We start from the raw sequence: 16,117 nt of genomic DNA, 5'->3' as shown, positions 1-16,117 counted from the left end.
GACATCTACAGACGTTAAAGTAACCTCTGGCGTGCCACAGGGGAGTGTTATGGGACCATTGCTTTTCACAATATATATAAATGACCTAGTAGATAGTGTCGGAAGTTCCATGCGGCTTTTCGCGGATGATGCTGTAGTATACAGAGAAGTTGCAGCATTAGAAAATTGTAGCGAAATGCAGGAAGATCTGCAGCGGATAGGCACTTGGTGCAGGGAGTGGCAACTGACCCTTAACATAGACAAATGTAATGTATTGCGAATACATAGAAAGAAGGATCCTTTATTGTATGATTATATGATAGCGGAACAAACACTGGTAGCAGTTACTTCTGTAAAATATCTGGGAGTATGCGTGCGGAACGATTTGAAGTGGAATGATCATATAAAATTAATTGTTGGTAAGGCGGGTACCAGGTTGAGATTCATTGGGAGAGTCCTTAGAAAATGTAGTCCATCAACAAAGGAGGTGGCTTACAAAACACTCGTTCGACCTATACTTGAGTATTGCTCATCAGTGTGGGATCCGTACCAGATCGGGTTGACGGAGGAGATAGAGAAGATCCAAAGAAGAGCGGCGCGTTTCGTCACAGGGTTATTTGGTAACCGTGATAGCGTTACGGAGATGTTTAACAAACTCAGGTGGCAGACTCTGCAAGAGAGGCGCTCTGCATCGCGGTGTAGCTTGCTCGCCAGGTTTCGAGAGGGTGCGTTTCTGGATGAGGTATCGAATATATTGCTTCCCCCTACTTATACCTCCCGAGGAGATCACGAATGTAAAATTAGAGAGATTAGAGCGCGCACAGAGGCTTTCAGACAGTCGTTCTTCCCGCGAACCATACGCGACTGGAACAGGAAAGGGAGATAATGACAGTGGCACGTGAAGTGCCCTCCGCCACACACCGTTGGGTGGCTTGCGGAGGATAAATGTAGATGTAGATGTAGAATGTAACAGGCCTACTAAGGAGACTGCCTACACTACGCTTGTCCGTCCTCTTTCAGAATACTGCTGCGCGGTGTGGGATCCTTACCAGATAGGACTGACGGAGTACATCGAAAAAGTTCAAAGAAAAGCCGCACGTCTTGTATTATCGCGAAGTACGGGAGAGAGTGTCACAGAAATGATACAGGATTTGGGATGCAAGTCATTAGAAGAAAGGCGTTTTTCGTTGTGACGGAATGGCTCTGAGCACTATGCGACTTAACTTCTGAGGTCATCAGTCGCCGAGAACTTAGAACTAATTAAACCTAACTAACCTAAGGACATCACACACATCCATGCCCGAGGCAGGATTCGAACCTGCGACCGTAGCGGCAGCTCGGCTCCAGACTGTAGCGCCTAGAACCGCACGGTGTGACGGAATCTTCTCACGAAATTCCAATCATCAACTTTCTCCTGCGAATGCGAAAATATTTTGTTGACACCGACCTACATAGGGAGGAACGATCACCACGATATAATAAGGGAAATCAGAGATCGTACGGAAAGATATAGGTGCTAATTCTTTCCGCGCGCTATACGAGATTGGAAAAATAGAGAATTGTGAAGGTGGCTCGATGAACCCTCTGCCAGGCACTTAAATGTTATTTGCAGAGTATCCATGTAGATGTAGATGTAGAACTCCGTAACTTATACGAACTTTTTTCTTTAGTTTTACTAGAACAATAACATACTAAAAGGTGAGACCTTTACTTTTCCCGGCGAATTGTATGTTCAAATAACTTACGGGTTTGCTGCCGGTCGAATACCGCCGATATTTCGACAGGATCACACCCTGCTATTCTCAAGGCACAAATGCAAGGAAGAAGAAACGTGCAAGCAAATGTAATACCTCGGTTCACAGAGGAGAAACAAGGAAGACACCACACACAGAACAAGTGTCAACACAAACAAAGATAACCAACGTCAGAAATATCGATAGTTACTATTAATCGACAGGTGAGGTATGCCGGCCGGTGTGGCCGTGCGGTTCTAAGCGCGTCAGTTTGGAACCGCGTGACCGCTACGGTCGCAGGTTCGAATCCTACCTCGGTCATGGATGTGTGTGATGTCCTTAGGTTAGTCAGGTTTAAGTAGTTCTAGGGGACTGATGACCTCAGTAGTTAAGTCCCATAGTGCTCAGAGCCATTTTGAACAGATGAGGTAGCAATAATTCTGTCCCTCTGTTTTTTGATGAGAGACAGAGCCGGATTCCAGTTACCATTTAAACAAAATCCACCATCTCTGTCAATAAGGTTGCTTGATAGTCTGATTTCAACAGCTTCCTCAATAACACGATCCCAATAGCTGGACGTGCAAGCCAGAATCTCCGTGTTGTTGTATTCCGTAGGATGACCGGTGTCAAGGCAGTGTTCCGCAATAGCGGATCTGCTGGGCTGTTGTGAGCGTGTGTGACGCTTATGTCCAATACGCCGGTCTTCCACAGCCCTGATTGTCTGACCAATATATGACGTGCCACAACTGCTAGGAATACGATAGACCCCAGCCTTAAGCAAACCGAGATCATCTTCTACGGACGGCAACAGGGCCTTAATCTTAGAAGGTGGTCGAAAAACACATTTCACATCATATTTCCGCAAAATCCTGCTGGAAATGCTTCCTGCGTAAGGCAAAAAGGCCGTAGACTTAGGTGCCACTTCATTGCTACATCTGCATCTACATCCATACTCCGCAAGCCACCTGACGGTGTGTGGCGGAGGGTACCTTGAGTACCTTTATCGGTTCTCCCTTTTATTCCAGTCTCGTATTGTTCGTGGAAAGAAGGATTGTTGGTATGCCTCTGTGTGGGCTCTAATCTCTCTGATTTTATCCTCATGGTCTCTTCGCGAGATATACGTAGCAGGGAGCAATATACTGCTCGATTCTTCGGTGAAGGTATGTTCTCGAAACTTTGACAAAAGCCCGTACCGAGCTACTGAGCGTCTCTCCTACAGAGTCTTCCACTGGAGTTTATCTATCATCTCCGTAACGCTTTCGCGATTACTAAATGATCCCGTAACGAAGCGCGCTGCTCTCCGTTGGATCTTCTCTATATCTTCTATCAACCTTATCTGGTACGGATCCCACACTGCTGAGCAGTATTCAAGCAGTGGGCGAACAAGCGTACTGCAACCTACTTCCTTAGGATTCTTCCAATGAATCTCAGTCTGGCATCTGCTTTACCGACGATCAACATTATATGATCATTCCATTTTAAATCACTCCTACTGCGTACCCCCAGATAATTTATGGTATTAACTGCTTCCAGTTGCTGACCTGCTATTTTGTAGCTAAATGATAAGGGATCTATCTTTCTGTGTATTCACAGCACATTACACTTGTCTACACACTACCGTCACTGACCCGTTGCGCAGAAGGCTGATGGCGCAACGCACGTTTCATCTGCCTCGCACTGTAACCATTCTGACGAAAGGTTACTCCGAGATGTGATAGCTCAGCTGCCAAACTTTCAGGGTCTGAGATAACGTGGGCCCTGTGAACCAAGGTGCGAAGTACTCCTTCACGCTGAGCTGGATGGTGACAACTATCAGGTCGCAGATACAAGTCAGTGTGGGTGGGCTTCCTATAAACAGAATGTCCCAACCTACCACCAGTCTTCCTTTTGACCGACACATCAAGGAAGTGAAGGCATCCATTCTTTTCCACCTCCACAGTGAACTGACTATTCCGGTGGATGGAATTCAGATGTTCCAAAAACCGGTTTAAATTCTCACTACCACGAGGCCACACAACAACAGTATCGTCTACATGAAACTTCCTGGCAGATTAAAACTGTGTGCCCGACAGAGACTCGAACTCGGGACCTTTGCCTTTCGCGGGCGAGTGCTCTACCATCTGAGCTACCGAAGCACGACTCACGCCCGGTACTCACAGCTTTACTTCTGCCAGTATCTCGTCTCCTACCTTCCAAACTTTACAGAAGCTCTCCTGCGAAACTTGCAGAACTAGCACTCCTGAAAGAAAGGATACAGCGGAGACATGGCTTAGCCACAGCCTGGGGGATGTTTCCAGAACGAGATTTTCACTCTGCAGCGGAGTGTGCGCTGATATGAAACTTCCTGGCAGATTAAAACTGTGTGCCCGACCGAGACTCGAACTCGGGACCTTTGCCTTTCGCGGGCAAGTGCTCTACCATCTGAGCCACCGAAGCACGACTCACGCCCGGTACTCACAGCTTTACTTCTGCCAGTATATCGTCTCCTACCTTCCAAACTTTACAGAAGCTCTCCTGCGAAACTTGCAGAACTAGCACTCCTGAAAGAAAGGATACAGCGGAGACATGGCTTAGCCACAGCCTGGGGGATGTTTCCGGAATGAGATTTTCACTCTGCAGCGGAGTGTGCGCTGATATGAAACTTCCTGGCAGATTAAAACTGTGTGCCCGACCGAGACTCGAACTCGGGACCTTTGCCTTTCGCGGGCAAGTGCTCTACCATCTGAGCTACCCAAGCACGACTCACGCCCGGTACTCCCGAGTTCGAGTCTCGGTCGGGCACACAGTTTTAATCTGCCAGGAAGTTTCATATCAGCGCACACTCCGCTGCAGAGTGAAAATCTCATTCTGGTATCGTCTACATATCTGAAAAAACACGCAGGTTTCAAGGTCGTTGACTCCAATGCACGTTCCTCAAAGTTCTCCATAAACAAATTTGCCACAATAGGTGACAACGGGCTTCCCATTGCAACTCCATCAGTCTGTTCGTAGTACTGACCATTGAATAAAAAGTAAGTGGAAGTCAGCACACGTCGAAACAAATTTGTTAACTCGGCACCAAACTTAACCTCAATTAGCTGCAACGAATCAGAGAGAAGAACGCGAGTGGAAAGAGAAACCACATCAAAAGTGACTAAAATATCAGAGTGCAGAGATTGCGTTTGAATGACTCTGCCATATATTAGTCAGGCAATCAGGAGTGTGGAACACCGGTGTATTGAACATAAGCGTCACACACGCTCACAACAGCCGAGCAAATCCGCTATTGCGGAACACTGCCTTGAGACCGGTCATCCTACGGAATACAACAACACGGAGATTCTGGCTTGCACGTCCAGCTATTGGGATAGTGTTATTAAGGAAGCTGTTGAAATCAATCAAGCAACCTTATTAACAGAGATGGTGGATATTGTTTAAATGCTGCTTGGAATCCGGCTCTGCCTCTCATCAAAAAACAGAGGGACAGAATTAGTGCTACCTCACATGTCGATTAATAGTAACTATCGATATTTCTGATGTTGGTTATCAAATGGCTCTGAGCACTATGGGACTTAACTACTGAGGTCATCAGTCCCCTAGAACTTAGAACTACTCAAACCTAACTAACCTAAGGACGTCACACACATCCATGCCCAAGGCAGGATTCGAACCTGCGACCGTAGCGGTCACGCGGTTCCAAACTGACGCGCTTAGAACCGCGCGGCCACACCGGCCGGCCAGTTGGTTATCTTTTTTTGTGTTGACACTTGTTCTGTGTGTGGTATCTTCCCTGTTTCTCCTCTGTGAACCGAGGTATTTAATTTGCTTGCACATTTCTTCTTCCTTGCATTTGTGCCTTGAGAATGGCAGGGTGTGCTCCTGTCGAAATATCGGCGGTCTTCGACCGGCAGCAAACCCGTAAGTTATTTGAACAACACGCTAAAATATTTGCCTATATTCGTGAATCATTCTGTACAAGCACTTTTACGGCTGTCTTGCAACAACTGACAGCAGTTGATTATTAATGATTGAAAACATGCAAAAGTCTGTAGCTAAGTTTAACGCCGAGTTCGGTCTTTTGAGGTTTTGAGCAGGGGCGGGCAAACGTTGCACGCGGCTCATGAGCACACAGCGCTGCACGTGTGCTGCTCGCGTGCAGGCGTCGAATGGGGCAGTGGCGACAGCCGGCAGGTTGCGGCAGTGCAGTGCCAGGCTAAGCTGCGGACGTTGAAGCGAAGCGACCACTACGTAGTGAACGTTGTATTTCAATAACCGGAAAATGCAGAGTGAATCAAGGAAACGGAGAATTGGAGATTTGCTATCTCTTGAAAAAGAATGGGAGAATCATTTGTTCTCTGTGGAAAATCGTGAAAATTGGAAATGTATAATATGTGACAGGATTGTCGCTGGTGAGCGGAAGTTCAATATTGAACGCCATTATAATAAATTTCAGTATGTTGCCGTTCTTAGTGCAATAGAAGAGGAATTTCTCAAGCGATTTGGGGATATATCTTACTTATCCCAAGGTTTTGAATAGTTCTCGAGAGAATCTGGATTCTGTAGATGATATTCATCTCAGTTTGCAAATGGAATTAATAGATCTACAGTGTAATTCTCGTCTGAGAGACAAGTTCCTTTTGGCAAGACGTGTAATAGATTTTTATCACGATTTTCCACAGCAAGAGTTTCCTCGTCTCCATCGTGAAGCCACGAAGATAGTCAATGTTGGGCTTGAGATACTTTTGTGAGAGATTTTTTTCTGTTATGAAAATTAATAAGTCTCGGTTAACAGCAAACATCAGTAATGAAAATTTACGTAACTGCGTTTGTCTGTATGTAGAAATTTTGTTCCAGACATGAAACGTATTGTAAACTCCACCTGTGATAATTAAATAAAACGTATCGTAGGTAATAGGTACTCTTTCAAACCATGATTTCTGTCAAGCACTCCTTCTAATCTTATTCCTTCATTTAATAAAGCAGGCCAGGAAGCAAAACGCATTACAGAGGAAGAAGCGGAGAGACGGTATGGCGGGGAGGGGAGAGAAGCGGGTGGCCAGCTTGCCCCTGCGTGCGAGCAGAACACCTGTTAACTGCACACGTGCATGTGCACCGCACACGTGCATAATTCCTGCCCGCCCCTGGTTTTGGGTCTGGCGACAGTGCGGAAGAAGCGACGAAAGGACGGAGAATCCGCCGCGATGCAGTGCGTGGCCGGTAAGCTACTCACCAGGCCCCTGGATCGTGCCGTTCGGCGCCTCCATCGCCGTCACCGCAGCCCAGCCGCACTGCAGGACGCACCCATTCCGTCGGCCTTTAGGAGTCAGTGACCCCCCGCTAGCGAATCGCTACCTTCCTTCAGTCGCCCGACACACACGCCCACCTGGCGCCTTGCCTAGCCACCGACTGCCCTGCATCGAGGCGCAACAGGTGTCCGCGGAGAAGCGGTTCTTCCCCTCCGCCACGTGACCCACTCCCGCTACCCCCCACCACTCGACCTGGGCATGCGCGGCGCGCGCTAGCCGACTCTCGCCGACTGAACTAGCGCTCAACTGCTCCGGCTAGGAAAGTCAGCCTAAGCGGATATTTCTATGCAGTACATCGTCCCCGGATCTACGATACTTCCGAATCGTGGCAAAAACTTGATAGTGGCACCCCCCCCCCCCCTCCTACCACTCCATCGAGCGTTTGAGACAGGACGTCAAAAAACTTTTAAAAAATCGATTTCTCAAAAATATAGCACCGTAAGGCCTGAGCTGAAACAACGCCCTGGCAGTAGACAACATTCCATTAGAACTACTGACAGCCTTGGGAGAGCCAGTCCTGACAAAACTCTACCATCTGGTGAGCAAGATGTATGAGACAGGCGAAATACCCTCAGACTTCAAGAAGAATATAATAATTCTAATGCCAAAGAAAGCAGGTGTTGACAGATGCGAAAATTACCGAAGTATCAGTTTAATAAGTCACGGCTGCAAAATACTAACGCGCATTCTTTACAGATGAATGGAAAAACTACTAGAAACCGACCTCGGGGAAGATCAGTTTGGATTCCGTAGAAATATTGGAACACGTGAGGCATTACTGACCTTACGACTTATCTTATAAAACAGATTGAGGAAAGGCACAGCTATGTTTCTAGCATCTGTAGACTTAGATAAAGCTTTGGACAACGTTGACTGGAATACTCTAATTTCAAATTCTGAAGGTGGCATGGGTAAAATACAGGGAGCGAAAGGCTATTTACAATTTTTACAGAAACCAGATCGCAGTTATAAGAGTAGAGGGACACAAAAGGGAAACAGTGGTTGGGAATGGAGTGAGACAGGGTTGTAGCCTCTCCCCGAAGTTATTCAATCTCTATATTGAGCAAGCATCGAAGGAAACAAAAGAAAAATTCGGAGTAGGTATTAAAATCCATAGAGAAGAAATAAAAACTTTGAGGTTCCCCGATGACATTGTAATTCTGCCAGAGACAGCAAAGGACTTGGAAGAGCAGTTGAACGGACTGGATAGTGTCTTGAAAGGAAGATATAAGATGAACATCAACAAAAGCAAAACGAGGATAATGGAATGTAGTCGAATTAAGTCGCGTCTTCAGTACAGAGACTGGTTTGATGCAGCTCTCCATGCTACTCTATCCTGTGAAAGCTTCTTCATCTCGCAGTACCTACTGCAACCTACATCCTTCTGAATCTGCTTAGTGTATTCATCTCTTGGTCTCCCTCTACGATTTTTACCCTCCACTCTGCCCTCCAGTGCTAAATTGGTGATCCCTTGATGCCTCAGAACATGTCCTACCAACCCATCCCTTCTTCTAGTCAAGTTGTGCCACAAACTCCTCTTCTCCCCAATTCTATTCAATACCTGCTCATTAGGTATGTGATCTACCCATCCAATATTCAGCATTCTTCTGTAGCACCACATTTCGAAAGCTTCTATTCTCTTCTTGTCCAAACTAGTTATCGTCTATGTTTAACTTCCATACATGGATACACTCCATACAAAAATATTTAGAAACGACTTCCTGACGCTCAAATCTATACTCGATGTTAACAAATTTCTCTTCTTCAGAAACGCTTTTCTTGCCATTGCCAGTATACATTTTATATCCTCTCTACTTCGACCATCATCAGTTATTTTGCTCCCTAAATAGCAAAACTCCTTTACTACTTTAAGTGTCTGATTTCCTAATCTAATTCCCTCAGCAGCACCCGACTTAATTCGACTACATTCCATTATCCTCGTTTTGCTTTTGATGATGTTCATCGTATATCCTCCTTTCAAGACACTGTCCATTCCGTTCAACACTGCTCTTCCAAGTCCTTTGCTGTGTGTGACAGAATTACAATGTCACCGGCGAATCTCAAAGTTTTTATTTTTTCTCCATGGATTTTAATACCTACTCCGAATTTTTCTTTTCTTTCCTTTACTGCTTGCTCAATATACAGATTGAATAACATCGGCGAGAGGCTACAACCCTGTCTTACTCCCTTCCCAACCACTGCTTCCCTTTCATGTCCCTCGACTCTTATAACTGCCATCTGCTTTCTGTACAAATTGTAAATAGCCTTTCGCTCCCTGTATTTTACCCCTGCCACCTTTAGAATTTGTCTAAAGCTTTATCTAAGTCTACAAATGCTAGAAACGTAGCTGTGGCTTTCCTTAATCTGTTTTATAAGATAAGTCGTAGAGTCAGTATTGCATAACGTGTTCCAACATTTCTACGGAATCCAAACTGATCTTCCCTGAGATCGGCTTCTACCAGTTTTTCCATTCGTCTGTAAAGAATTCGCGTTAGTATTTTGCAGCTGTGACTTGTTAAACTGATAGTTCAGTAATTTTCACATCTGTCAACATCTGCTTTCTTTGGGGTTAGAATTATTATATTCTTCTTGAAGTCTGAGGGAATTTCGTCTGTTTCATACATCTTGTTCACCAGATGGTAGAGTTTTGTCAGGACTGACTCTCCCAAGGCTATCAGTAGTTCTAATGGAATGTTGTCTACTCCCGGGGCCTTGTTTCGACGTAGGTCTTTCAGTGCTCTGTCGAACTCTTCACGCAGTATCGTATCTCCCATTTCATCTTCATCTACATCCTCTTCCATTTCCATAATGTTATTCTCAAGAACGTCGCCCCTGTATAGACCCTCTTGTGAAAGCAAAAATATTGCTTCTAGACCCATAATTTAGGTTAATTTTGCTAAATAGATTTCGTGCGCAAATTCTTCCACAAAGTATTTCTCATTTCTTTTGGTTTTTAGGTACGTTGAGAACAGAGGTCACATTTAAGTCAGCATGTTGCAGGGATTAAACATGAGGCACATTTAAAAAATGAATCAGACTTGAAACAAACGTTTGTAACCAAACCAAATGCAAAAAAGCCTAAATCAATTTCATCTTGACCTGTTTCGAGACATATTTGCATCAAACATATCATTCAATGCAGTTGAAAATAGCCAGTTCAAAAGATTTCTAGGGAAATACCGTCACCGGAGCTTTCCGTCAGAACCCACACTGAGAAAGAACTATTTAGATACTTTATCTGAGAATACATTGAGTAGGGTAAGGGAAGATACATGCGATTCACGTGGATCTCTGTCGATGAGACAATGGACAAACGAGGCCGATCTGTGGCTAATTTTATTGTTGGAAAGTTAGATCCTGACACTCGCTCTATACCTCATCTGCAGCGAGGAGCTGAAAAAGACTAACCAAGAAACAGTTGCTCACTTTGTTAATAGAGCCCTCAAATTACTTTTCCCCAACAGTATAGATGAAAATAAAGTACTTGTAATCTAGACTGATGCAGCTGTTGTTAAACTGTTGCAAGTATTTTATGCGACCTGCTTCATATCACATGTTTTGCCCATGCCATGAATCGTGTTGCTGAGACGATACGTCTCGAATTTTCACATATAAATGAACTAGCTTCAACCAACAAATAGGTTCTTAATAAAGCACCTACAAGAATCCAGTTATTTCGAGAGAAACTTCCCAGCGTACCACTTTAACCAGAACCCACACTTATTCGCTTTGGAACGTGGCTAGAGGCCATGGAATGTTACACCGAACACTTGGAAGACATTATTTAAACTGTGGCAGTAGGCAATGAGCATTACTTCAGCTAAGGATCTTCTACAGGACCCAACAATTTCCAATGACATTGCGTACACAAAATCTCATTATGCGTTTATGCTCCGTATTATTAAAGCTCTAGAGTTGTTCTAAAGGTGGCAGGGGTAAAATACAGGGAGCGAAAGGCTATTTACAATTTGTACAGAAACCAGATGGCAGTTATAAGAGTAGAGGGGTATGAAAGGGAAGCAGTGGTTGGGAAAGGAGTGAGACAGGGTTGTAGCCTGTCCCCGATGTTATTCAATCTGTATATTGAGCAAGCAGTAAAGGAAAGGAAAGAACAATTCGGAGTAGGTATTAAAATCCATGGAGAAGAAATAAAAACTTTGAGGTTCCCTGATGACAGTGTAGTTCTGTCAGAGACAGCAAAGGACTTGGAAGAGCAGTTGAACGGAATGGACAGTGTCTTGAAAGGAGGATATAAGATGAACATCAACAAAAACAAAACGAGGATAATGGAATGTAGTCGAATTAAGTCGGGTGATGCTGAGGGAATTAGATTAGGAAATGAGACACTTAAAGTAGTAAAGGAGTTTTGCTATTTGGGGAGCAAAATAACTGATGATGGTCGAAGTAGAGAGGATATAAAATGTAGACTGGCAAAGGCAAGGAAAGCGTTTCTGAAGAAGAACAATTTGTTAACATCGAGTATAGATTTAAGTGTCAGGAAGTCGTTTCTGAAAGTATTTGTATGGAGTGTAGCCATGTATGGAAGTGAAACTTGGACGATAAATAGTTTAGACAAGAAGAGAATAGAAGCTTTCGAAATGTGGTGCTACAAAGAATGCTGAAGATTAGATGGGTAGATCACGTAACTAATGAAGAGATATTGAATAGAATAGGGGAGGATTTTGTGGCACAACTTGACAAGAAGAAGAGACCGGTTGGTAGGGCATGTTCTGAGGCATAAGGGGATCACAAATTTAGCATTGGAGGGCAGCGTGGAGGGTAAAAATCGTAGAGGGAGGCCAAGAGATGAATACACTAAGCAGATTCAGAAGGATGTAGGCTGCAGTACGTACTGGGAGATGAAGAAGCTTGCACAGGATAGAGTAGCATGGAGAGCTGCATCAAACCAGTCTCAGGACTGAAGACTACAACAACAACAACAGAGTTGTTCAGGGAAACCAGTCTACGAGCAACTGCGATTGCTAGAGAAGAGGTGACAGAAGAAATCAGCATGGCCCCAGGTTCTGTTGGTATGGAAATTAGTGAGAAAAGACATTGCTACAGAAAAAAAAGAAAAGAAGAAAAAGGACTGACTATCCTCTCCACAGTGGCTGACATCTTACCAGATAAATCAACAGAACATCAAAGTGCGGTCGCATGGCGCGTAATACCATCATTTAAATATGCTCCGGTGATATCTGTTGATGTGGAACGCTCATTCTCGACAAATAAGATGCTATTAACAGACAAGTGATGCAGTTTCTCAACGTAAAATCTGGAGAAAGTGTTATTTATTTACTGTGACTGTAATTCAGGACATGGACAATAGTATAATGTAAATTTTGTCAATCTATTTATCTTCCTAGACAGTAAAATGTCAGATTTTGGTCACCTATTTTCTGATTTTTATAACCTATTTTTGTAAGTGATAGAAGCTATTTTAGTTACCTCTTTCAACATTTTTAGAACCTAAAAATTCGAGGTCTAGTGATGAGACAGAATGCTTACGTACGTGTCACCTGTCAGAGTCGTATCTAGACGTATCAGGGGTCCCACATCACTCCAACTGCACACGACCCACACCATTACAGAGCCTCCACCAGCTCGAACAGTCCCCTGCTGACATACAGGGTCCGTGGATTGATGAGGTTATCTCCATACCCGTACGCTTCCATCCGCTCGATACAATCTGAAACGAGACTCGTCTGACAAGGCAACACGTTTCCAGTCATCAACAGTCCAATGTCGGTGTTGACGGGCCCAGGCGAGGCGTAAAGCTTTGTGTCGTGCAGTCATCAAGGGTACACGAGTGGTCCTTAAGCACCGAAAGCCCATATCGATGATGTTTTGTTGAATGGTTCGCACGCTGACACTTGTTGATGGCCCAGCACTGAAATCTGCAGAAGTTTTCGGAAGGCTTGTATTTCCGTCACGATGAACGATTCTCTTCAGTCGTCGTTGATCCTGTTCTTGCAGTATGTTTTACCGGTTTCCTAACATCCACGGTACACACGTGAAATGGTCGTACGGGAAAAATTCCACTTCGTCGATACCTCGGAGATGCTGTGTCCCATCGCTCGTGCGCTGACTATAACAGCACGTAAATTCTCACTTAAATCTTGATAACCTGCCATTGTAGCAGCAGTAACCGGTCCAACAACTGCACCAGACATCTGTCTTACACAGGCGTTGCTGATCGCAGCGCCGTATTCTGTCTGTTTACATATCTCTGTATTTCAATACGCTTGCCTAAACCAGTTTCTTTGGCGCTTCAGTATATATTGATCAGGTTTTGTTCCAGTATCCACCAGAGGATGAGGATGGATGTACGAAAAAAAAAGAAAAAAGAAAGGTTCGTCGTTGCACATTACGTTACTGAGTTGGGGGGCTGGCCGGAGTGACCAAGAGGTTCTAGGCGCTACAGTCTGGAACCGCGCGACCGCTACGGTCGCAGATTCGAATCCTGCCTCGGGCATGGACGTGTGTGATGTCCTTAGGTTAGTTAGGTTTAAGTAGTTCTAAGTTCTAGGGGACTGACGAGCTCAGAAGTTGAGTCCCATAGTGCTCAGAGCCATTTGAACCATTTGGAGTTGGGCGTCGCCACATTGAACACTCATTCTAAAGTAGGGAAGCCATAGATTCGGTTTACAATATTGGTTCAAATGGTTCTGAGCGCTATCGGACTTAACATCTGAGGTCATCAGTCCCCCTAGAACTTAGAACTACTTAAACCTAACTAACCTAAGGACATCACACACATCCATGCTCGAGGCAGGATTCGAACCTGCGACCGTAGCAGTCGCGCGGTTCCAGACTGTACCGCCTAGAACCGCTCGGCCACACCGGCCGGCTACAATATTAGACTGGTCTCAACCGTGTTCGGAAACTGCAATACTCTGATGTTTCATTAATCCCACCAAGGGCGTAGAAAGTGATTAATAAACTATGAGAATTTAATATTATGGAGTTTCTATATAACTGTGTGATAAAGACATGGATGAATAAAATGACTACTCTAGCGTCAGCCCTAGAACCTGCTAAACCCTTTTGTACGAGGTTGCTTCTGAACGCACGATTTTGTTAATGGTGCGTAACTTTATTTTAGAACACATTTATAAACGTGTTCACCCTTGTAATCTCATTTCACACCTCTCCCTCCATGCGAATATAGTTTAGCGGAAATATAATTAATTATCGGTAGAATTCAAGTTTTGTCGTTGGCCATCTGTCATTCTTTTGTCGAAATGGCGCGTTGGCAGCCATTACGTGAAATATAATTAAACACATGATTTTCGGGCTTCACCCTCAAGATAACAGGACCAAATCCTTTAAATATGTTTTGCTATCAAGAAGAGAAAATATTTTTTGCAGGAAAGTTTTCATTGAATGTACACGACGAGAGCAAAGATAATAAATATTAATATGAGCCTCAGCCTTGCTTATAAGTAAAAATCGCTGACTCGTAAAAATATTGTTTTCACTGCGGTAAATATTATTCAAGTCATAATCAGCAGCGTAAAAGGTCAGTGTTTAACAAAGAATTTACGTAACATTGAGAATAATAGTGCAGCTATGTAGGTAGTTATATTGTTTGTCTCTCTGCAACAATATTTATTTCCTATCGCGATTATGCGCCTGGGCAAAGGTGACCTACAAGTTAACATACAATCAGAACCAAAAGTCGTTCCTGCCGAATCAGACGGCTGACAGGCGAAAGCTAGGCTAAAAGGGTACTGAATAATCCGTGATCCCGCCAGGATTCGATCGCGTGACCTCTCGGTTTCCTGTGAAGAAGTCTTTTTTACCACGCGACAATATCGTGTACATTCACTGAAATATTTCAGGCGACTTCATGAAGTTCAAAGGGCGTAACCGTAATTGTTATATATTTCTCCGAATCTTTGCAGTAACTTAATCACACATGAGGATGGCAGCTATTTGCCGCACGTCAGCTATGATGATTTTTAATATATTGAACCGAATGTGACGTAATATGTTGTTACAAAACTGAGGAAACCTATTTACAGCGTTTCAAGAACGTATCCAGTGTCACAAGATTGGACCGATCATGAACAAACAACACTTAAAAGCAATAAGGTGTGCATGTCATTCCGATTTTTGTAAATTATCGATGTGCACATCAGAAAGAAAGAGAGAGAGAGAGAGAGAGAGAGTTACGTTACTGTTAATCTTGTGAGTCTTTGCCTCAGCGCATATTTAGTTCAAGTGTGGTAGGTGAGGGACGTATTCACTAGTGCAGTGTTGATTTGTGATTGGTATTTGTTAGATAAAGAAAGATTTAGTGTAAAGAACAGCAAGGATGAATAAGATAGATATATTGAAAGCCAAAAAGAATATAAAGTGTAAATAATGTTATTATTTTTTGAAGAGAAGAAGTTTGAGGTAAGACTGCAACAATGCGCAGCTTTTCACGGAATGATTGTTGTCAGCTAGTTAACCAGCGTTGCCAATTTAGCGACTTTGTCGCTAGAAATGGCGACTTTTGCCTTCGTCTTAGCGACAAAAAAAACTTTTTAGCGACAAAAATTATTTAGCGACTTATCTGGCGACTTTTGGAGTACTGACGACTCAAAACTATTTTGGGCCAGTATTTTCATTAACAAAACTAAGATTTTTAACTATAGACATTGTCTGAGTCAAGTTTGTCTGAAGAAAATAAAGTTTATGTGAAGAAGAGATGCATTCAGTTTAGCCTGAAACTCATAAAAGAAATTCAACAAAGACTGCCAAGTAAAGTTACGATCCTGAAAAAAATTTCAATGCTGAATGTGGAAGAAACACTAAAAGTGAATAAAAATAATGCTGTTGCGGATGTAGCCAAAGCACTGGGTTTTAGTGGCGATTTCATAGACGGTATGCTGCAAGAATGGCATAATATCAACTTCATTAGGTGGAATAACACTACTAACACTATTTTATTTTGGAGTGAGGTCTTGCAGTATGAAAATGCCACAGGGAAGAATCCTTTTTCTTTGATTTCACAGCTAGCAATGACTGTTCTATGCCTACCGCATTAAAATGCAGAAATGGAAAGAATATTCAGTTCTACGAACATTATAAAAAGCAAACAACGTAACGGATTATCGTTAAAGACAATTA

General features: G+C 43.6%; 1 protein-coding gene across 2 annotated transcripts in view; it reads right to left on the bottom strand.

Annotated features, from left to right (window-relative positions):
- The window catches only part of LOC126108673 (sodium/potassium/calcium exchanger 3), a 690,465-nt gene that overhangs the window by 233,345 nt on the left and 441,003 nt on the right, over window positions 1-16,117 (bottom strand). The window contains exon 1 of one of the 2 annotated variants that reach the window (XM_049913981.1): window positions 6,922-7,086. The exons of the other annotated variant lie outside the window; for it this stretch is intronic. Within the exon in view, the coding sequence (XP_049769938.1) occupies window positions 6,922-6,955 (34 nt within the window). The 5' untranslated portion in view covers window positions 6,956-7,086. Of the gene's footprint in view, window positions 1-6,921; window positions 7,087-16,117 lie in introns of those variants that run through there. 2 annotated transcript variants of the gene reach the window in all.

The sequence above is a fragment of the Schistocerca cancellata genome, chromosome 11, assembly GCF_023864275.1.
Source record: "Schistocerca cancellata isolate TAMUIC-IGC-003103 chromosome 11, iqSchCanc2.1, whole genome shotgun sequence".
In the NCBI taxonomy this organism is placed as follows: Eukaryota; Metazoa; Arthropoda; class Insecta; order Orthoptera; family Acrididae; genus Schistocerca; species Schistocerca cancellata.
Note: the sequence above shows the minus strand (reverse complement) of the source record. Positions and strands in the feature narration are given on the sequence as shown.